Source organism: Empidonax traillii, unplaced genomic scaffold (assembly GCF_003031625.1).
Source record: "Empidonax traillii isolate 1590-97213 ecotype Southwest subspecies unplaced genomic scaffold, ASM303162v1 scaffold114:size1751661, whole genome shotgun sequence".
Lineage (NCBI taxonomy): Eukaryota > Metazoa > Chordata > Aves > Passeriformes > Tyrannidae > Empidonax > Empidonax traillii.
Window position 1 is genome coordinate 536,666 of NW_020955307.1, and position 24,731 is coordinate 561,396.

General features: G+C 37.6%; 2 protein-coding genes across 3 annotated transcripts in view; one reads left to right on the forward strand and one right to left on the reverse strand.

The window, feature by feature from the left end:
* Window positions 1–24,731, forward strand: part of HS2ST1 (heparan sulfate 2-O-sulfotransferase 1) — a 108,971-nt gene that overhangs the window by 6,118 nt on the left and 78,122 nt on the right. The gene's annotated exons all lie outside the window — the stretch shown is intronic.
* Window positions 1,838–24,650, reverse strand: SELENOF (selenoprotein F). 2 transcript variants are annotated; one of them, XM_027882892.1, is made up of 5 exons: window positions 24,509–24,650; window positions 22,062–22,229; window positions 12,242–12,305; window positions 4,578–4,627; window positions 1,838–2,888 (listed from the first exon to the last, which is right to left on the reverse strand). In XM_027882892.1, exons 1-5 carry the CDS (start codon window positions 24,617–24,619, stop codon window positions 2,757–2,759), a joined length of 525 nt encoding a protein of 174 aa, XP_027738693.1. In that variant the 5' UTR covers window positions 24,620–24,650; the 3' UTR covers window positions 1,838–2,756. The 2 variants fall into 2 exon arrangements, with proteins under 2 accessions (XP_027738693.1, XP_027738694.1); XM_027882893.1 differs by lacking the exon at window positions 24,509–24,650 and adding an exon at window positions 24,092–24,192.

The window sequence follows — 24,731 nt, forward strand, 5'->3', positions numbered from 1 at the left end:
TTGCTGCTTTTATTTGTCCTTTCATTAACTCTCTCAAGATTTGGCACAACAAGAGCATTATATAAGATTAAATAATTCTTACATAAGTCTGAGTGAATGCCTTTCATGAAGTACTGGGTGCTTATCATGGCTATAAGTAAAAATGAATCACTTCCTTTTCAAGCTGGAGCTTTCAACCTTGTATTCTGTGTGGTTAATTGCCACAAGCCAAAATAACCTTTTGAGCTCTATGAATTTTCACAGCTGCAGACTGGAGAAAAAACCTCACACTGATAAATAGAAACTTAAGAATTTCCAAAAGAAATTATGCCACACTCCAATTGCCTCTTTTTGCACAAAGCCCAACTCATTTGTGCCAGAATGTTAAATGTTCCTAGCGCATGGCGCTAGAGCCAAGAACCTGAGTATCATCTAAAGGACAGAGTGAGAAAGAATAAAGCCAGCACAGTATGAATTCAACACTTCAAGAACAGCATGGAGCACAGCCAACAGGTCAGGAAGTGTAGGTAATTAAGCTTTTGCTAGAAGCTACACATCAAGAAGGATCAGGGCTCAGCATCCCAGAAACAGAATGCAAGGGAAGACTCCAAACAGGTTCCTATATATAGGGAAATACAGGAATGTACCTTGTGCATGCTTTTAAGCTAAGAGAAAAAGTATGTGTATTACAAGGCCTGATTAGTATGTGGAATAGGAATCAGCAAATCAGGAACCTAGGAGGAAAACTGGGAGAAAAGCTCATTTCCAGTCTCCTTAATGGAGGAAACATGTGAGAACCAGTACTGGGAAAGGTCAGAAATTGCAGAAGTAATACTGTGACTGCAGTCATAAAACTCAGTTATGCTGGAGGAGAAATTCTTTGGCCTATCATCCTCCTCCACTCTGGGATGGTTATCTCCTAGATACCAGAGTGAATTCCTTGCTTCTGTAACAGACAAGCGAGAGCAGCAGTGAAGGACCTGGTGTGGGAAGACAAAGTCTGTGTAGAGAAGTACTGGGCTGGCAGTAGGAAGAAATGGAAAGAAAAGCGAGGGTGAAGGTCAGAAACACTGGCTGTCTTGTTAAGGAGAAGGAAGGAATCATACAGAAGCAGATAAAAATATTTGATAAATATCAAATGAAGCAAACAATCTCTCTGTTGCATGATAAAGAAGACCTAAACCTGGAGAGAAGGACAAGGTTAAAATATTCTGCTATAACAGCACGCCTAATCATCCATACAGAAACTGGCAAACATAGGAATGGGAAGTATGGAATACAGTCAGTATATTAAAAGACCAGTGGATGGCAGCATATTTTTACTACCAAAATACTGGTCCTCATGCCACATGCTTTGGTTGTAGCTCCTCTGCTGACTAATACTTCATATACCCCAAGAACAAATCCATGTTTGACTCTAATAAGTCAGCACAAGCTGCAAAGATTTGTGCTTTTCATGTACAAATTACGTTTCTCCAAGACAGTGGTGACCACTATTGTAGCTGTCTCACACTGAGTCATCTGGGAAGCCAGGAGCATGGTTCACAAGGATAGCATGAGAGTGAGACATCATGTGACCCAGCTGCACACAGCTGCTACGAGTTTATAAGAATATTTCAGGAATAAAAACTCCAAAGGCTACGCCCGAAGAATCACCTTTGAGTATTACTCCTGATAGTTTAGAGTGGTCTCAGTTCCAGGTTCTGCTATGAAGCTCATGAGATTTTCTCCATAGTTGCGTATAAGATCTGTAAATTATAGAGAAATTGCTTGAGATATAAAATTATATATAAAGACCAAACCTGAGTATCACCTCAAGTCATAGCATAACACCCATCCAACGAAAAACTGGTGAGCATTAAGTAGTTAAAGGGAAAATTTATTTGCTAATTAGACTTCAGAAAAAAGATGACATTATTCTTGATTACCATATTTATTGATAAGTGGAAAAACCTGACAAGTCTTAATGGATTTGACTCATTATCATACGTACTGTCTGTATTCCCTTCAAGTGAGAAAAAAATATAAATTTTAAAAGAAAAGCTTCTAAATTAATTTGATAAACAGGCTTACAATAACTTTCTGAAAGTTAGAAGGAAAGCTTTTTCAAAACTTATAGCTCATGTTTTCTGAAGCAAAACACTTAATGTAAAGCACACCTGACATCAGACTTCCATACACCTCAGAGGTTTTCTATGTAGTCTTCACTAAAGTGTACTTACTAAATGTTTCACAGCATCAGAGCATGAGTTCCTCCATCAGCTTCAAAACCTGTGAACTAGATACTCACTGTAAACAATGCTTCCATAAAAGAACAGTTCAAATACAAAAAAAAAGAAGAGGGCATTAGTAGCCAAGTTTCTTTGGGAGATAGAAGATTGCATTTGGTTCTGACTTCCTTAGTAAGAGCAGCAGAAAAAAGCATGGTAATGATTTCAATTATTTGAAGCTCTTCGATTTTAAGAGCATTTGTAAAAACAGGACCAATTATAAGAAACTGATATTTGCATAATTAACTTTAAAACAAGGCATTTTGTTAGTGATAAATGCATTAAGAGCTGAAATAATAATGTTAAGACAAGCTATTGTTTGTCAACTTGTCAGATATGTGTGCTGAAGCTTCCCTTCTAATTACAAGATGTTTAGTACAGCACAACAGATATTTTAAAACAAATACAGAATCTGGAATGTGTTTTCAATTGTAGAACAATTCATCTGAGAAGATTACCATGACAAAATATGAAAAAAAAACCAAAAAGAGGATGGAAAGCAATGATTTATAGACGTTCTAATTTTTCACTTAGAAATTCTTCCACACTATCTGTATTCCACTTGAGGATGCTCAGTTCTTCTGCGATGTTCCCACTGTCGTCCAGCAGCTTTAGTACAGGGTCAGAACCACGCACATACTGTGGGGAAAAAAGAGTCAGTTACCTTGAGCAGGAAATGCATTCTCCATATTAACATCTCCCCCGCTCTCAAGTGATTTAAATCAGTTCAGACTTCTGGCTTGCATGTAATGTCAAAGAGAGCAAAGTGGAGGAACAAGTCAAAGGAAGGGGCGTGAGAGTGTGTGTCAGAAACATCTGTTTGTTCTCCTTGGTGCACCACAGCAGTTAATGCATGTGCAGAGAGGCAATGCCATAAGCCTGGCTTTGAAAGGTGATATTTACTTCAACTGTTGCAAGTTACTGAAGTTGGATTTTTAAATCAAGCAGATGAATGATCTTTCTCATATGATCAATAGCCTTTTTACCATCTTAGAAATTTCAGGTCACTTCAACATGTAAAAGTTTTATCAATTTCTAATGCAATCACATACTTCTCTGCCGTGTTGTATCTGTGCCTACTACACTTTGCTGGTAACACAATTCTTTAATGCTTCTGCAAACTCACTAAGTCACAAACAGGTAATGCAAATAAAAGCTTTTAACAGTATTAGAAAGCTCTGACCATTTCAGTTTATGAAAAGATTTCCCCAGGAGCATTTCACTTTGCTCGACTGAGCTAACCTAGTTGGTTTTACTTAATGAAGCTAGCGGCATCTCTAATCAGTTTTCCAAAAGTCTTGTAGAATAAATACAGATTAATTTGCACAACATTTTTTTTCTGGTAGTGCTCTACACCAATTGTAGTCTAGACTGCTTTGATGTTCAATAAATCTACAAAGTTTAAAAAAAAAAAAAAAAAGAAATAGTCAGACGTGCAGAAGGAGAGAAAGCTTTTGAAAGAAGCTGGAGGACACGGAGACATGAATGTGTGAGACAGACAGAGGAAATCTGTTTTAGATGGAATCTGCTGCTGAGAAGACAAATCACTTATTGCAGCCATGCATAGCTATGAAGTGATTCCAGATGGTGCCATTTGGGGAATAGAGATGGGAGCACAAGATGTGAGAATCAAGATGTGTATCTGCAAAGTACACTCAAAGTTCACACAGGATTTTAAGAAGAAGGTGAAGTCTAACAGTAGATCTTGAAACCAAAGAATTGTTGGGAGTTAAGGCAGTGTAGCCTATGCAGATTTGTACATATGCAAGTCATAAGAAACACCATTCAGTACATGCATTTCTATAAAGTTGGATGTTTGAAGTCTATAAAATAAAAACAGCACAATAGAACACAGTAAGACAATTCTGAGAGGGAGGAGAAAAATATAAGAATCATTGAATGTGTGGAAATGGCAGCTCCATAAAAAAATGAGGAGAGAATAGAATAGGAGAAAAGGAAACTGTGGCAGAATAAGCTTGAGTAAATTCAAGATATCCACAAAGTAAGGACAGAATGTAAGCATTCCTCACATTCTTTTCCCATCTGCTATTACGGGTTACAGTACAATTTTTTTCTTGGCTTAAGACCAAACAACAATAAAATAAACCAAACCCCCACCACCAACAAAGAATTGGTACCAGTTACTGAGCAACACACAAACTAATATTACTAGCAGAAATTTGTGAAGATACATACTGGCAGTGCAAATTTACGTCCTCTACTAAAGGATTACCTGATCAGCAAATAGAGAACAATCCACAAGAGGACTATCTCCACCAAACTTAATTCTTCCTAACATCCTGCAAAAAAAGTTAGGCTACGACTCACCTTGATTTGCAGTCCCCTGAAGAGCTTTGGCTTATCACTCCTGACAAAAGCTATGGTTGAAGAAAAGAAAGAAAAAAAAATCAAACTCTTCTCCACTTGCATTAAGTATATATTTACATCAAATTAGTATTCCACAAATTATTTCTTTTGGAATGATGCTTTAGAAGATATTTTAATGTTATAAACCTTAATATCTTAACAAAATTAATAATGCTAAACTTACTATGCCAGAGGAACACCTATTTTTGCTGGTAATCTGAACAAGATTCATATCTGCTTGGATTTTCCTCAAACACTAGTGCAACTGTGTAAGTCAGTTTATCTGCACATACAACTGACAGCCTTCAGCAGACTGGCCCATATGCTACTGTGATACACAAATGTGAGGAGAAGTGTTGGAGCGATCAAAATCTGGCTGCAGATAAGCTTTGTGAGGGAGGCTGAATATGACACCCATCTCATCAGCACACTCCACACACTGCAGCAGCGCGGGGGAAAGGGCACAGAGGAAACTGTGGGTAGAGGTGTTATTCTTGCAAACAAGACAGACAATCTTGTCTTGCAGAGATCTCTGAGATTATGTGTTGAAAACCAGCAAAAAAACAAGACCAGGAAACAAGAAGAGGAGCTGGTATCTCCTCTTCTCCTGACACTCCTAACAGCAATCGGCTTTAAGACGGACTCCATGGCCTGTCAGGCAGCGACATGGAGAGAAGTTCCATCTGAGGTGGGGCTGCTGCTGCACAACTCCTCACTTGAAGCACTAGTCAGCAACCAGTGGGTATTAACAGCAGCACAGTCCTGTATCCCTACAGCACGACCCAGGCTTTGTGTTTACCTTAACTCTGAAAAGACAATATAAATTATTTCAGGATAAATTGTGAGCATAATCCCCTCCTTCCAACACTTTACCCTACTGAATGCCTGAGTTCTAGAAGTATTTAAAATTTATTCAGAAAATACAGTCCTCGTTCCTTCCTTTTTACAGTCAGGCTGTGCTAAAGGCTGAGTTTAGTATCTGTATTGACATTAAGTGGATTCAGGACACTCCTGCAGTACGTCAGTAGCATTTCCCCAAGGATGAACCCTGTCAGTATGGATTGACTCTTACAAAGGTGCTGGCTGCATGTTCAAGCTGCTTTTTCAAGGTTAGACTACAATGAATCTCTCACAAATGGCACTGCATCCAGCTGGTGCAGGGAGATGAGTGCAACCTCAGGACTAATGCTTCATCCTGGCTCACAGAGTGCAGTGCTTTCCTCCATAATTGCAGACATGTCTCCTGGCATCTTTATATTACTGCAGTTACCTGAACACTTTCTAACGTGGTTATACAGAGTGGCACTTATTTTCTTCCCTCTTCCACTGCGCTCCCGCTACAGATCAAAATCATATACTCTGCCTGCTGCCCCAACCACTACACAGTATAAACAAGGTAAAAAAATACCAATGGCCCAAGGACCTGCCAGGCCCTTGAAGAAAATAAGACTTATTTTTGTTCCTTCTACAGGACTGTACACTAATGTCATTTGTAACCTGTACGGTATAACAATTCAGAGTAGCACTAAATAACCAGTACTTGCTCACATACTCTCTGATTTAAACTCAAAGGCATATTTGCAACTTCAGTGTTCCCCATGTCCTTGTGACCTGTCATCTTGGCTGCCATCAACAGTAACATGCAAAAAACCGGCAAAGATATCTCTTATTCTTTGTTATGTCCACAGAACAGTGACCTATTTCCAGAGGAATTTTTCCACATTTTTCTTCAATTTAAATCTAAAGCTAAAGTCAGTCTCTAGGGCTTTATATGAATAGGAAGTTGTAAGAAGCAGTCAGCATAGTGAATAACTTAATGCAAAACTTAAAAATGGTAAGAGAGCACAGTAAAATGGATAAAGTTTCCAAAGCAACTCCGACAGAACTCAAGAACTCAGCTGCATTAAAGAATAGCCTTTGGGAGTTACTTCAGGTTACAGCACTTTAAGCTTGTAACAGGTGTGAGAATTTGTTACTTGAGGGACAGATGAAAGCTCATTTGGACATGAGCGGCTGTTCTCTGGCTTCAGTGTCGGACTGAACAAGCTCATATAAAATGGAAACAGAATTAGGAAGAAGAAGAAAGTATTCTATAGGCAGCATTACATTCTGTCATGTTAAAAGTAGCTATTACACACTTGAATCAATGTCAAATGTCTAAATTTTCTGAAAGCTGAAGCGCTACAGAACATTTTTCCTGAAATTTTAGACAGCTGGAATGAAATTAGTTTCTGTTATGGCATATTTATTTCTAATGCTGATCATAGTGACTTTCTGCATCAGTCACTTGAACTTGCAATGCAACAAAGAAAAACACTCACTGTACAAATAATTTGTATATTCTGAATTTTAGAAGCTAAAATGGGAAACTTAAATACTGACATGCATTAAAAATACAGATTATCCCATCAAATACATTTTTTCTTTTCCACCAAATCAGTCCTTGAGTGGAATTAACAGCCTTTGAAATGAATTGATGGGGTTAGGAAGTCAGATGCAGCTACAGTGCACCCTGTGTGTTTGGGACACACAAGTGCTTGCTCATCATGGGATGTGGTATAATATACTCCACCTTCAGCCCTGCCCCAACAGTTCCTCCTCCGTGCCCTGACACCAACGTTGTTGCTTCCTGCATCTAAAGGCTCCTCACACATCATCTTTACACCATTCTATACTACTTTGATGTCTAATATTGAAATTCTAGTTATCTCCTCATTTTCTTCTCTCTGTAGCAGCTTTAAAAATTACCACAGAGAAACAAGCATTTCTCCAATCCCTCCATGGGTGAGCAGGGGAGGCATTTTCCACTTTGATTCTGTAAGATGAACTCTGAGCTTGGTGCCATGACACAATGTTCTGGTGAATTAAACACAAGAGTTATTCTACTGACAGCTTTGCAAAAATCACTTTACCTCATGCTCTTATAAAACACGTGCAATACCAAAGCGCACACCTTCTGTTGGAAGGCACTCCTGAGGTGTTCCTACAGAGCAGACTGTATTGCCACACAATCAACTACAACTAAAAGGTCAGAGAAGGATCAGGTCTGTATAAGCATTTAAAAGCCTGCCCCACACCACACTGTTTTGCAGAGAGAGGTAATACTGAACGGTGCTTTCAAAGACCAAAAAGCAGCCTCTACCTATGAACACAGCAGAATGCAGAACTCACTGCTATTGTTACAAGGTCCCTTTGTTTTGATATATAACACCTCTTTGTTTTAAGAAAGTCTGTGAAAACTAGTTCTGTTGGGAATGAAGCTGAGAGTCCTAAGGGGAGATTATTAAAGAAATCAAGCATCATTGTGGCCCAAACAGCAAGTCTATGTATATGCACACACACACACCTGCACTCTTCTTTTTGGGGTCATCAGAACAAAGAGTTGCTCTGAGTTAATTTCAATAAACAGAAAGCAAATGTAATAGTACTTCAGATAAGCTAATGAAACAAAGGGTAGTCTGCTTAATTCTGCACTGAATTATTAATGACAAGCCATTTGAAAGTAAAAGATTTTACTGGAGACACAAGTTTGTACCTAATGTCACAGAACAGTACATAAAAAAAGGCACAAAGAACTTGACCATTTTGTACCTGAAATGAACTTGAATTAAAAAAGGGGTTTATTGAGACATTGCCAATTACCAAGTGTTAAACCTGTGAAAAAAAATGCAACCAAAACAAAAGGAAGAGCAAAGAGGGATATTTTATGAAGACAGGAAATCCCAACATTTAACAATGCCACCAATAGCTAAGCATTGCTAAGACAACTAGCAATATTTGCTCAAAATGTGAATTTGTAAATCACTGGGAATACAGGCAGACCAAAAGCATTACTGTCTTTCTCCAGACTCTTTAATAATTTGTTTTGGGGACTAATACATGGTCTGCAGTTTTGAAGATGGCATGAGCCTGCTTCTAAAGATACCATGAGAGCCTTGCAAAAAAAGACTGAACTACAGCACACATCAAGCACTCATTTACATCTTAATGTCTATAGCTCTTTACCTTCCAGGGACCTCGGTTTGACATAAAAAATTAAATTTAAGAATTCATATGGTGCATAAATAACTACTATTTGCAGTCTGTTAGTCAAGTTACAATGCAGCTGTTCATGGTTTTATACAAAGCACCACATGCTTTCAGAAACCAATCCAAGACAGAGTTCCAAATAAGCCTGAAGAAAAAACTTCACAAAACCATAAAGACTGGGCACTTTGTATAAGCAGTTGGGCAAGAGACTTTCTTGAATCTGAAGTTTTGTTTTAATTTGTGTATTGCCTGTTTACAAAAGATTATGATAAATTGATGCATGTCTCCCACTATAATATCCATATTTCTTAGCAAGAGTTTTACTAATGCTTCTATCAATGCAAGATTTAAGGTTAATGTAATTTTCTAACTTTCTTTCATCAGTATTTAATAATTACAGATTAAAATAACTAGGGAATGAGCGATTTTACCTTATACAATACAATCCCAAAAGAAATTACATTTTAGTACCTAAAATAATTCCCCTCACACTTGCAGAACTTGGGCAATATAATAGTGCTTACTGACTCTGAAGTCAGAAGGTCTGATATAGCTGGATACTATTTGAGTTCAAGATGAAGGACCTTGTTTCTATAACAGATTTGCAGGAAGCACATCAGTTTCTTAACTTAGAGTCACACAGGGAGAGGTGAAAATTATTTTATTGGTAAAAAAAGAATGCAGAGAAATATGAAAGAAATGTTCAATGTAAAAAAAGCCAGCCCAGTTCAGTATTTGTTAAACAAACACTGATCTCCTATCTCACTGTGAACAGAACACAGTTGCTACTGAAATGTCAACTTAAAACAAATATGCTAGATTAATCACTGACCCTGATAATTTACTATTCTATTCCAGCATCTTAGTTTTATGGGTGTCAGCCAAAACCTGTCACATTTTTGCATTACTTGTATAATAAGGTATTGCTTCATTTATGAATCTCATCACTTAGATTTTCCATGTTCTACTTTGATGCAGTGCTTTTAAATGATAAATATTTAAGAACAGTTTTACAGAGAACAACTTCAAAGTATATGTAATATAGGAATTAATTTTAGAGTACAGTATAACGAAGCAATTTATTTTTAAGGGAAATTTATAAGGAAAAATAGTTCAATAATGAACTTAAAAGGGATGTACAGAAATGTGGTCTGTTAGCAGACTTATCACAAGAAGCTGTATTTGGAAACCCTAACTGACATCCTTGGCTATATTCACAAAAGCACTTAGTAGTAGTTTGCTGTGACATTAGAAAGAATAACATCCAGTTTAAGACTGAGATAATCTTGCTGAAGACTAGACTTTTTCATCCTCTTGATGAGGACTAGATTTTTTTCATCACTTCTGACTTCTTTGCTTTCCCAGTATCTACAAATATATTCCATATGTAATGATTCTCACATTTCAGGCACACAGGTGTATTTAAGCAACTGTTTATAGCTAAAAATTATATAATCAGTAATTCTGAAAGAAGCCTCGATACAGAAGGACCATAAATTATTGCATTTAGTAACCACAAGCAACCTACAGCATTTCCCAACTGGATAACTTTTACAAACCTTTTATTAATCCAGCTGATTTTAATCTCTAATTATTTTAAAATGTGAATCTTATAATTAAAAAAACCCAAAACAACACTGTTCAATCTTTGGTCAAATAAAATATAGTCCACAAGTAATCTGAGACACATCAAGTCTGTGGGACTATACCAAGTGACAAAACAATTTAGATAGGTACTTAAAGCTGAAGACTTCCCAGTTACAGGAGTAACATACACTAATCCATGTAATTCTAATACAGACACAGCCTTGCAATTAACAGCATCATTTTGTGTATATTCTGGAAAAAAACCCAAACACACCCAAACAAACTTCAAAAAAATCCTCACAGAAGCTATGGAAAAGGAATCAGTTATTTGTGATGAGACATCGTTAATGACAGGCTACACAGTTCAATGAAGCCTACAAAGACAATGCTTCAAAAGCAGCAGCATGACCTTCAGGCAACCTAACCTCCGTAGCAAACATCCAAGTGAAAAGTTGAAATAAGAAACACTTTTTGAATGTTAATGTCCTAAGATGGAGACATTGCATACTGTTTCTGGGAGAAGTTAAAATCAAGGAGAAAATTTAAGTAAAAGTATTCTGAGATTATTACTAGTGTGAAGACAAATATCAGCTGGAAGAATATATTCTGCTGCTTTTTAAAATTTTTAAATGTGCTCTTAAAATATATCCCACCTTCTGACACATTCTAATACTCTAGCAGTAAATTTGGTCAAGAAAAACTTAGACTGAGTAACTGGAGAAATCAGTGATGAAAAGGCAAAAGAGAAATTAAAGTGCACTGCTCAGTCCTTTTCTAATTCTTATTGTAAAAAAAAAAAAAGGGGTAGCCAAACCAGAGATCTACTTAAAAATTTATTCAGCTGTGTTAAAGCCACTTACTTTTAAGAAGTAAGTTATATGGTTAATGGACTGTAAATATTTGAGAAGGTTTAGATAACCAAGGATTGAAAGGGAAAAAAAAACTATTCAAAATTTTCAAGTTTTTCCTTTTGCACCGTTCCTAGTCTTTGGAACACATTTCATGGTGTGAGGGCCGTTCCCTTTAAGGACCTTCAGATGAAGATAATGGAGGACATATTGCAGGCTGGGGTCAGACTAACAGATTGAGCTTTTCCTTCAAACCTATAGCTCAAGGGAGCACTTAACTGTCACAAATTCACAACCATAAAGCAGCTGAGCCAATGGGCAACAACAGTTGGGAAAGTTTTTCTGTTTGCTAAATTTGAAGGGTCATGGAGATAGTAGGGACTCCTGTGCTAACAAAGTTAATCTCCTCACGCCCCGAAGAAGGACGGGTTTTTTTAAACAATTCTTATTTTGACATTTTAAACAGTGGAAAAGAGAAAATAGCTTTGCTCTGGTTTTGCAGTTACTCAACTGAACTATGTGTGGGTACTCGTGGCAGGCTGCTGCATACCTTATGTAAATTGTAACCTGTTTTAAACCCTTTTTTTTTTTTCACTTGTTTGTCAGCCAACCTTTAAACAGGCAGGTATTAACACTGCCCATGGTAGATGGAGACATACTGTTTGTGCCATTTTTAATTCTAAAACTAGATTAGTCTTTATCTCCAACTATGTCCAAAGTACAGTATGAGGGTTTTCATTACATGAAAAAAAAACAAAATGACCAAAGTACTGCTATCACCTAAGCTCTTCCCCAATTTATAAGAAATTTCCAGTTTGAAATTTCTCACCGATTCTTTTCCTGCTGCTGCTTCCCACCACACAATGATGGTACTGATTTTCCTTTTACACAACTGTACTCCATTCCCTTTAGTTGGCTGTCATTATCCACTGATAAAACAATTATATGGCAGGATCTGGGAAAATAAAGTAATTCCACAAGTGTACAATATAAATTCATCTATCAATTATTGGAGACCAGTTCCATGAGTCTCAGCCCAATGTCACTTTACTGATATATATAATAAATTTATGACTACTTGTAATAGTACTTAAAAGTACATTTTGTCACTCAGCTGTGACAGTATTTCATTTTTGAAAGAAAAGAAGTGGCTTTACTTACCTTGGACTTGAGGGAACCTTCCCAGTTTTCATCCACATACCTCTAGGACAGCTCCTGCATAAAGCTGTAATAATAAACAGAAGCTGTTAATGACAAAATTAATCTAACTTACTATTTATATATGGTGTGTTATCTGTTGAACTATTTCTCTTTGAGGAGACAATATGCTATTGCATTGATGCCTATTACAAATAAGATACTAGACAGAATCATAATTGCAGACCTGTCTCTGATTTATGCAACAACTGACTGTCCACTCAAGATCCATGATAATTTTCATTCATTACACTAAAAATTTAAAAATGGGAAAAAAAGAGATAATTTGAGATACACTCTTGCTGTGCAAGGCTTCATTAAAAAAAAAAAAATTGCAATCGGACATGTTACAATAGGAATTATAGGCTAGGAATTGGAAAACTGTTTCTTCTTTCCCTAAGATATTAGCAAAGTCTCAGAAATGCATCTTCATTTCAGAATAAGAATATTCTGAATTCAGGTCCAACTCAATATTTGCCTAAATACTATGAATTAAACACAAGAAATACTCTAATCACTTGGAGGGAAATTACAACTTCTCCCTTGGTGTGAACTAATCAATGATCATTACTTAAATGGGAAACTGAACATAAAATGTTACACTGCATTATCTGTTCAGAACAGCAGCTCAGAAATTTGTTCAACTACAGATACATTTTCAACTAAACATTCGATTTAAGATAAAATCCTAAGATCTGACTGTTAAAACCCAGAAGTACTATGAAATAATACTCAAGAGATCAAAAATACCAGATTTTTTAAAAAGCTTTTTCACCACTCAAATAAAGGTTTTAATTAAAAAAGGCAGTGATAAACAGCTCTGATACCAGCTTGCATAATTAAAGTTCCTCTGCAATTAAAACACAACGCACTTGCAAACACGGAGGAAATAGGATAGCGATAAGCTTCACTTACCTTGTCTCTATTTGTTATTCTTTAAAAAACATTCAACAATTCTATCAGCCATCCAAGACTTAGATATTAGATTGCACCCTCACTAATCCACTGAACATTTATACTGGTTCTCTAATACTGACAATCTGCATTTTCTATCAAGAAGTCAGCATAAAGAAGTGGACAAAGGAATAAACAGCCTTCTATCTAGTTAATTAACTATTTTATGCAAGTGTTTAACTAAGTATACTCAGACTTAGGACAATGGTCAAATGAGCATTTTTGAATTCTCATTATTACAAAGAATTCTTACAGTTATTTTCTTCCTTTCAAACAAGAATTTTTATGGAACAAAATCACTGTAAGAATCCAAAATATGAAAGACACTTTGTAATTACTCACTACTCACACTTTGTAACTCCTGGCCAATATCTGATAGAAGTTTAACAAAGAAAACAGCTCAATTACTGATGTCCAAATTTTGAGCTTGTAACTCTGCCGTAATTGAAACCCAACTGTGCTGGTACAAAAAATTTTAGATTCATGCTGGGACAAACAGCTGCTCTCTCGATGGCTAGACCACGATAAAAGAAGAATCAGTTGGCTTCATTTATAACTCTAAACAAAGGTGTCTTTTCCAAGAAGCACAGGTTTATTTGCATCACTTAGCCCACCACAAAAGCACACTTGTTAATAATATCTACTGCTGCTACCATCTCATTGTGTCCAGAGCAGATGTTCTCCAAACTTCCTTGTGAAGGCAGTCACTGTGTTCGAGTGTTACTAAGAATGACATGTATCACTCAGCATGGAGGCATATAAACATCTCGAGTCAGTTCATTACACAATGCTTAACTCATGAGTTAGTTCATTTTAAAGTAATGCTTCACTTGTTTTAGTGCCCATAAAAGTGAGTTTAGTACTACAAGGAATGAAATAAAGACCCTCTAAACTATTACTGGTGTCCATGCTAACATTCAAAGCAAATGCTGTTACGATTTCCAGGCCAATTCATGTCTGTATCTATAAAAAGAACTTAGCTTTCTTTACAACACTCTAATAGCATGCTTTCTAAGTCTTTCTGTTGTGAAATATCTGAACTCTTCCCTCATCTTTTCCAAAGCATCAACTTGAGTTCAATTTCATTCAAAAGCTTTGGTAAAGCACCTGAATCTCTTGCTACAGTTCATTCTGCTGTAATCAAGATGGCTCTGCACAACTGAGAAGAGGAAAACCACACTATTGGTCATATTTGCTTTAATGATGAAGGAAAGTGGCAATTACAGCACAGAATAGCACTGTTTACATAAGAATTGTGCTAAATAAAAATAGGAATTGTAAAAATTATTGTTCCAGTAAGTAAAACCAAGGCGAAAGGAAACATTTCACCTACTCTTAGGAAGGGAACTGAAGCAATTTCTGCAAGACAATTCCAATGGTGCCTCACTTATGCACAGATATGGTATTGTTATCACAGTTTCTCATGGCGAACACTGCAGAAGGAAAATTGCATTCCTACTACATAACCATTACTGTTTACAGGAACTCAGATCAAACTGAACTGCAAAAAGTGGTACTTAACACAGATTGCTCCTTGGTCATAATAAAATTACGCTAGATCAAAGGTGAAAAAAAGTTGCGTAAAATACAAAAAGTTATACCTAATTATACTTTTGTAACACCTATGTCTTGCAGACCGATTTTTTCTAACTAATGACTAGGCCTGACCTCGCCTAACACAGGTTACAAAGTGTCACTCAAACTGGATTTGTACAGCTGTTTGCAATCAACTGAAAAAACCACATAGTATCAGCATGTCTGAAGAAATTAAATGAAAGGGGCTATTAAGACAAGGCCACACAGTGGTCAATAACTGCCTTATGGTACCTGGATTCTCCCCGGTAACCCTGTATTGTTCTCTCCTAACATCACACTACTTAAAAAGTACAGTTAACCCCTGACAATAGGCTAATAAGTAAAGCACAACTTATGACTACAGCTAAAACTCTATAATCTTTGCTTGCCTCAGGTACAAAACAATCTTCCACTAAATAGGGACCAACAATGAATCTCTTTCCAACACAAACAATTTTTTTATGAAATTCACTGTAATTCTGATTCCATATTATATTATCAGATCCGATGAACAGACCTCCTTATCTCCTATCAACTCAAACTACTGTTTTACTTCAAAAAATGTCAAAAAAAATTTGATATTATTATTCTTAATGGCCCAAGTTGCTTGGTATGTAAAAACTGGTACTGTTGAAAAATACAGTGAATGATCTCATTTTTTGAAAGGCATGCAAATTAATGTTACTGTGTTCCGTCCACCTACCCAGAAAGCAAACCAACATGTTGATCAATATTTGTTCTTCTGAGAAATTTAGTTACAACGAAAAGATATTTTGTTTCTTCTGCATTTTCCTAAACTTCTCTAACTACCAGTCCATTTATGACTTTTAGTAGAAAACTAAATTACTTTAAAAGAATATACACTGAGATATAAACTATAAAATATTTTCTCTTCTATGGGAGACAATGCACAGTATTTATAGGGACAGTTCAAAGTTTTCAAAATCACTCTAGTCTTTCTTTTTGCTGGAGGCAGAACATGAGTAAGAATCTCTTAACAGAGAACAGTCAGAAAGCCTCACTGCCAGGAACATTATGAATTACTGCTCTGTGATACAGAAAGCCAGTAAAGTTATTGCTACACACACATCATTCCAAACTGATGTCATCAGTAAATTTAGCAACAAAGCAACTTCTCCCATTGACAACTCATTATCCTGTGAAGGGAGATGCCTAACTCCAAAAAAGAGTTTGGAAACAGAGTCTAACAGTCAAAAACCAGTTATGTGAATCAGTGTTATTCCTGTGATCAGTGCTATGTATTATTGGCAAGTTCCTCAGAACAAAGCTGAAGCAGAATCTAAGCTCTCATTTATTTGCAGAGAAGGAAATTCCAACTGAATATGGGGGGCAGGGAAGTCACAATGAGGGTGTTTAAGCACTGAAACAATTTACTAAGAAAGGCTGTAGAATCTGCATTCTTGGAGATCCACAGAACTTTGAGTTCTGCTTTGAGCAGGAGAATCAACTTTTTTATTCTGTATGTACAAAACAGTTGTGCATTACTGTTACATTCTCCAGCATACAGGAAATGTCTCATCCATTTAAGTGTTTTATTTTTGGTGTTAAACAATATCCTCCTTGCAGGATTATTTAAACGTTTTTGCTGTTTAAATCCAATAACCACCAAAAAATTCCAAAACAACTTCCACTTCTGGCAGACTATCTTTGTTAACTTTGCTCTATGAAATGGTTTGGTTTAAGGTCACGTGAGCAAGAGATCTGGCACAAGGGTGAAAAAAATGCAGAAGCTGAGCAACCATCAACTTTAGACGTGTGGAACTGTAGCCCAGACTCAGTGGTGTGAATGCCCAATTTGAGTGGGGGTGGAAGGCAGAGTGAAATAGGAAAGAATGGCAGAAAAAGAGCTCCTGTACAGGCTCTCACTTGGACCTAATGTGCAGAATTATGCAAGCAAAAAAGTAGAGATAGAAAGTTAATAGTTCAAGTTTCCATTTTGGAATACACCATCTGATTCTATCTAAGCATCTACTTACCTCTAGAAGTATAATCCCTGAACATCTCTTTTATTCTACAGAATATATACTTTTACTAAAAACAAAGGCGAGTTGAAAAGAGGACAGATCTCATGAGCTTTTTATTTGACCTCACACATTTCATTAATTTTGAGACCTTTAATTTTTGAAGTTTTTTCAACAAATTTATAGTCAAATGCCAGTACTTTATCTAGATGGCCAGCCTTAATTAGCTAAATCTATTCCATTCCCCAGCATAGATGCACATCAACAACTTAAATTCACGTTTATAGTTTCCCCAACCTTTTCTTTTTCACTGATAAGACTCGATAGAGGTCTCCCATAGGTAAGGCTTGCCCTGTTACAGACAGATAATGTATTTTATCTCAGTTTATCTGACAGAGATGAACTTTCGGTGAATTTGAGCCAAACAAAAGATGGTAAATTTCTGTCTTAGGCACTGACTAGCTATCTGCACCTTCCTTATCTAGGACTACTGTTTGTCAACATTTATTTTCATTGCTGATAACATCATGTACAGACAGAAGGGAAAGACTGTACATGGTAAAGTTCTTGAGAAGGACATCCACTGCAGCACATTTTTAGTACAAGGAATGGTTGTGCATAATATTCTGAAGCAGCAGTAATCTGGTAGGAGACTTTCTCAATTAGAGGGAATGCAGTCAGCTCAATTCCCCTAACTTCCCTATCAGTACTTCCCATCAAATTGTTCCTCTATGAACTGTATGGGACACTGTTTAGTTAAAAGCAAACTTTGAAGGGAGATCATATGACATATTAGACTTAATTAAAGAGTTCTGATTATTTGAGTGTTAAATAAAATACACTGTCATTGAATTACACTATTTTTGAAGCCACACTTGATAAAAAACAATGAATGTGAACCATTTTTATGTACCCTGTTATAAATAAGGAGTACAGTTATGTAAAAGCACAATTTGTTTTTTTACAAAGCAGTCAAAAGACTTTACAGAACACATCAAAAGACAGACAAGATGTGGGTTTTGAGAAACAGCTAGAAGTAAACTACAAGTCTAATTTATTTCCACAAGCATTGATATGACTTACAGTTACGTTACCCCACTGAGATGTCAATGCATTCTAAGGAGTTCTCTGTTTTTAACCATCGAGTTGAAAACTAAGAGATGAGATTGCTTCACTGGAACTATTCATATTAAGAGCCTCTGGCAGAACAAGCAGGCAGCCAACAGTAATTTGAGTGTAGCACTTTAATTAGTGAAATGAAAAGAAAAAAAAAACCCTGAAAAATGAACGTAAATTGGGTTACACAGGACTAGCCTGAAGCACTAAAAGCACTTCAAGTTATTCTACTTCTAGTAATTACTGTGAGTTTTGTAAACTATTTTGAGTTTTAAAAAGTGAGTCTCAACAAGAATGTCACCTCATTCCTGCTTGTAATTCATAACAGCACATTTAAGAAGCCTGTACATGTAAAAGGGTAGAATTTTAAGAAAGCTTTCCATTTGATTTTTCTTAAATAAAAGTAGCACATAGTCATAATGACAATGGTCATGTTTTTTAGGTTACTACTAATATTACAGCAAATATTTCTTTCATTTCATAGAGGGATCCAACACTAACTCTATGCAAAGAACAGGTTTTAAATTACACCTGACATACATCATAAGGATAATATAAGTAATATTCATTATAATGAAAAAGGGGTTCAGAGTTCAGGCTACACCTTCAACAGACCAGAAGTTCTGTGTTTTTGCAGCACTGAAACAAACCAAATCATTCATGCCTTAAAATGACGCTCCACAATTTCAAGTACCAAGGACTTTCAAGGAAAAGAATGGCTTGATGCAGTGAAAATATGATACCATCTTCCTGCAGCTCCAAGTACCTGATTAAGTACAGCACTGGTTACAATGTGGCACTGGGGAACGGGTGTGCAAATATGCCTAAACCACACCTGATCAATGCAACTGCCGTGCAGACACCTCTACCCAGATGGCAAGCAGAAATCAACACCAAAAACCTAGGAAAGGTTCCACTGTTGAGCTTTGACTTTTCCCTCCATTTTCCAGTGTTTTAATAAGCATTCTCAGGATTTTCTCCCCAGGTGGTTCTCCCTTTTCATAATTTTTCAAGATGTTGAAAAAACACAGTATTTAAAGTCTCTAAATACCATTATTTTCTAAGTCTCATCCACTCTGTTTGTCTGCAGGGTAATGTCTATACCTTGCATTAAGGTTGAAAGGAAACTTTTTTATTTAATGGTGTGGGAAGAATATCAAGGTGCAAACTTCCCCTCTTAGAGCACAACAATCCATTTCAAGTTTCTGAAATATTTTAGTTAACTTATATTGTTACACCTATGACAAATTTGGTGAAAAATAATCCTAAACTTGTCATTACCTCAGCAGTGCAGAGGCTAGATATTTCACTAAATGATTAAACCATACTTTGACAGTTTAGCATATTTTGATAACCCTGAATACATGCAAGAAAGTTGCTAAAAATCTCAGGATTTTATACTTTTTGCTTAAATTTGGAATTGGAATGTGGAATGGAGCAGTTATTACCCATCTCCATGGAACTTCTGAATTATGCATATAGATTTCTGTATCACTGATTGCCTTGTTTCACAGCAGAATCATAAACTATTTCGAAATAGCGTACGACAGACACGCGTGAAGTTACCCATGACAACTTGCCATCTGAACCATCCATGTTCATGACTCAACTTTTGCTTACACCTGAGGCTGTGCTTTCTAAGTCACCAAACACCACAACGTGACAAATACTTGACAGTAGAAATTTAAAATGCTGAAGTTCAACACACCTCCGTGAGCAAAAACTTATTTCAAAGCTGCATTTAGACATACTGATAATTTCTGTGGGTTGTAGCAATCCCAGTGCAACTGGGAAATTTAACATATTGCAAAGTTTATCACTGAGCTGATTTTTAAAATCAATTTGGATTTTGACACGCATATATTGTTGAGATAAGTCTAAGATTATAACACACAATTAATGGAACATGCTTATAGCTATGTCTGAAATGATCACACAGACTAAGTGAAGCTGCAGATGGAGTGCAGCTATTTTCAGCTACTGCAAAATATGGACAATCTCTCCTGCTACTACAATTTCATGCACAGTTAGCTTCACCTCCATTTCATCCTTCTACATTTTACACACCAGCAGTATTCTGCATCTGACAGACTGAGGCTTAAAACTTGCAGCTGTCTAAAGCAATACTGTTTAAGCTAGCTTCTGAATTAGTGTGAAACTGCATACAAAATCTCTGGAGGAGGAGAAAATAACCAAAACATGTTTTTCATTTTACCCACAGTCCAATTCTGAAGTAATTAAAATATTTCACTGGACAGGTGTCAGCAGAAGTTTAAAGCAAGACAAATTGTGGGTAACAAGAGTACCTCACAGCTATTTTCCACAATGTCAATTCACAAACTACTGGACCAATAATAAACCCAGGATTAATAAACATCTTTCAAGACTACGAAACAGTTCAAATCCGTAAACATCTCATTTGAGGTTGCAGTGATACCACGCAGCACAAAGTATTTTTAGCCCTGAGGATATTTCACAGATCATTTGTGAAAAGTAGCAATTACATAAAAATTCTCAGATAGATGTGCTATCCCCTTAAACTTTAAATTCTCATTTAGAACTCAGGCACAAGTCATGCAATAAATTAACTCCTGCTTTCCTTGTTGCTGATATTTGCCACACACTTGCAAAGAGAATTAAATTCAAATCCTGAGGCCTGCCCTGGAATTCTTTAGTTTGCAAATCTGGTTGTAGCACAGAGTATGAACATGCTGTCCCACACCATGGAGCAAATACCTGCTCATATAACCAACAAGCTACGTCATGTACAGGAATCCTGGCTCAGAAAAAAAAGACTCCTGTACTCTGAGGATGTGCAAGCACCTGGTCACAGCATCAGCAAAACCCAGAGCACCACTGCTCTGGAACTCAGCAACACACGAGGCTGCAAATCAGCAAGTCAAACATCTTACGTCGAGATGCAGGTTTTCAGAGTAAGATTAAAAGTTCTACAAGCAAGAGGGTATGAAAAAAACCCTTTTAAGACTTTTGACATCCATTTACTCTTCACTATCAAATTTTCATTAATAGACGATTTCTATGGTAACCTGAAAAAAAATGGAATGGGAAAAACTACAGCTAAAGGCAGCATTCAGTTTTTCTACTCTGCATGCATATCATATAAATTCTTGTTTAGCAAGAAGCTACAATAAATTGTTAATTTTTATGTAACAGTAAAATCTTAAGCTCAATTACAGAAAACCGTTACAAACAGCAATATGTTCAAACACAAGTAAATCCAAACCATGATGATTCTGAGTACAATATGTTAAGATAGTATTAACAGTCATTTCTCCCTACACTAATTTTCCACTGGCTAGACTTGAAGTTACTGAGTAAAAGCTTTAAAAAAAAAATTAAAACCACAAAACAATCACCAAATCTGAAAAACACATTTCTAAGAAGTGGTAACAGAATAAAAAATTTCCATTTTCTTAAACAGCATTCATAAGAATATTATACATGATGCTACAGTCTTAAATTACCACATATGAGAAAACATGTATTCTTTCCAAGAACTCTAAAAATATTCTTCCTTGATGATGTACCTTAAGAAACAGAGATAATTATTTACTACAGATAAAGGAAAGGCTTTGCCTTAATTTAACTGACTGAAGCACAGCATGGGCTCTGAGCAAGATCATTCCCAAAATATCCAGCTGTACCCACTGCTGCAGAATGGAGTTGAGCAGTCCTGCTTCTGTCAGGTTTGTGCCACTTCAGGAGCTGACCTGGCAGCTGCACCAGCCTTTTGTTCCTTGGGACTGAGCTAAGCCGTCCTGGCCATTACATTACGGGTCAATGACCAAGCAAGGGCTGTAACACCAGATCAGTAACACCAGTCTCCTTATCCTCTTCTTTTGCCCTCTTCAAATCCCCTTCAAGAAAGCTGGACATAGTTCCTCAGTTTGGATACTTCACACCAGAGAAGAGCTGCCAAAGAACCAAAGATTCCACTGTTCGTACAGGGACGTTATTTTAGAGCACTATGGCCAGTCTGCAAATCTGCATCCTATATATATATATATTGGGCTACGAATAAATGTTGTGTGTTCCTCTTGAAAGTATAATGCAGATTCTCATATATTTTTAAAATGCAAAGTTTCATAAACATAACATGTTGAATTATTCCACAAAGGATTTGGTCCAAAACTCACCTTTCTAGTTTCCAGCTGAGCTTCTTCTTGGCAGCACTCCCTGCAGAATGGATCCAACTGATTCAGATTGAACTGTCCAAGAAGATTGCAAGAACTGCACAGCAAGTTACTGGAGAAGCCCAGCTCTCTGCAAGCTTCTGAAGACAACTGTGCTCCATATGCACTTACCTGAAAATCAGCACAATGATGTTTTTTAGTATTAATTTTTTTTTTAAGATGACTTTAAATGCTTTAATGATCAGAAAGAACAACTAAGTCTCTTGTGACTGTTTTACAGTAATGCCTAATGGTCAGCCCGCAGGTTCAAAACACCACCTTCTTTTAAAGAATGGTCTTAAACTAAGAGTCAATTCCAGACACTCACAGTATGTACATTTTGAGGTATCAGACCTGCCAAAATTAATTTATATACACTTCTGATAACTCTACTATTTTCCTATTGACAATTTAAGGAAAAAAAAACAAACATAAAGAATCAGCTGAAATGCACATGGCTACAGCTTTCCAAAGCCTGCTCTTTCAAAACAATCACAGTAAATTTCATGTCACTCAAAACCCACTTCTAAAGTAAGTAGAACAGCTAAGCTTGGGAAAAACACAACCAGGGAGTGATGACACAGACCAAACTGCTCAACAAGGCACAAAGATAGGATTTTATCTTCATGTTTGCAATAATATTAAAGGAAAATCACATATGAAAAATGGAAGTGTAGGTAAAAACCTGCAATTCTGACTTTTTAGTAATACATTCAAATAGGCAATTCAATTCCATGGCTTCCATGGAAAACACCAGTTCTGCTTTTCATGGGCAGCAAAAACAATGTAATCAACTATCATAGCACTTAAACGACATTTGGTGTTTGTTTTCATAGAATCGTTAAGGTTGGGAAAGACCTCGAAGATCATCATTGAGTCCAACCATTAATTCAGCACCACTGTGTCCACCACTAAACTATACCCCAAGTGCCACATCCACACACCTTTTCAACACCTTCAGGAACGATGATTCTACCATTTCCCTGGACAGCCCATTCCAATGCCTGACCACTCTTTCAGTGAACACATTATTCCTAATATGTAATCTAAACCTCCTCTGGTGCAACTTGATGAGAAACCCTGGCAAAGTTACATTTAAATTTTTGTCACTTATTCAATTAATGATGGTAGTACCTAAAGCAGTTTTCTTGCACCTTGCTGTTTGCCATTCACCCCTTTCATGCTTTACTGTCCTCTTTTCCTCACTTTTGGATCTGTTCACCTCGAAGCAAAACTGGTGTTCCTGGCATTGACACTTTGCTTCCACCAGCCACACTCCTCACTTCTTTCCCCAGCAAGCCCCCAAAGCATCTGCGAAGATAAGGCCAATATTCTGTGTTTTGTGTTTTTTGGGGAGGTGCAGTGGGAACCAACCAAAAAATAAACCAAGTATGAGAATAAGTAAAGACTCCATTACAAGCGAATCCCTCAGTGAAGAAGTTTTGGTTACACAAGCTCAAAACAGCTTGAGAACAAAACCATAGGGAGGGGAACAAGAAAAGAAATAATCAGAAAGGAGAAATTCTCTCTCCTCATTAATTTTCCTCAATTTTTAGGACCTTAACTATTATATTTTTCTTAAATAGTAAGTGTACTAATCATAATAAGGAACCCCTCACACCTCAGAAGCTGAATTCTCAACAGGACAAGATAACAATTCTTAATCAGTGACACGTCTCATTTCAGCAGCATTTTCTCCTTCAAAGCTTTGACTACAAATACACGTTGCACTGTTGCTTTGCTTTTTCACCAGGTAATTTAATATGTTAAAGCGAAAGTAGCACTGATACAAACTGTGAAGCAGAAACCAGCCTCCGACAAGGAGAGCAGAAGAAAGGGTGGCGAAGGCAGGAGAGGGACGGGATGTGCAGGGAACAGCCGCCGGGATAGCACCGGGACACGTCTCACTCCGCCCCCACCCCACCCTCGCACCCGCCCTCTTTCAGGAAACGCAGCCGCGCTCGGCCCGCGCACACGCCCGCCCCAGCTCTCACCGCCTGTAGCCCCAGGAACCAGACGGTCCACAGGGACCAGCAGGGCCAGCGCCGGGCCCACGGCTCGGCCTCCGCCGCCATCGCTGTGCTGGAGCCCTCACAGCTCCCGGGCTGCGCGGAGACCCCGCCCAGCGCGGCTGCCCCGCACACTGCCTGATGTGGGAGAGCACAGACTGGCTCCCAACCCCCGGCACCGCCGGCAGGAACAGCTAACACAGAACATCACTTGGAATTCTACAGAAAAGATACGTTCGGAGCAGGGGTTCACAGCGAGTTTAGAGGAGCTGCCGTTCCTCAGCCCTGGTCGGGCACTGCGGACTCAGCCCGAAGCAAGACCCTTTCCCCTTTCTGGGAAGTCGCTGCCATCCTGGCACTTCGGCCGCCGGCCCGGTGATTGACAGCCAATCTGACCAATACCATTCTGCTTTCTCCAAGCGCCGTGGTACCTTTGCTCAATGAGCGTGGGCAGGTGGGCGGGATTTCAAGGCGTACCCTCCAATCAGAAAGGGACGCATGTAGGCGGGACATCGCCCCGCTCCGGCAGCTCCGCGCCAGGGAGGCGGGGTCAAGACTCGGGGGCCGGAGCATCGCCTGCGCGGGGCCAATCGAGTTGCGGGAGAGGCGGGGCGATGGCAGCGCC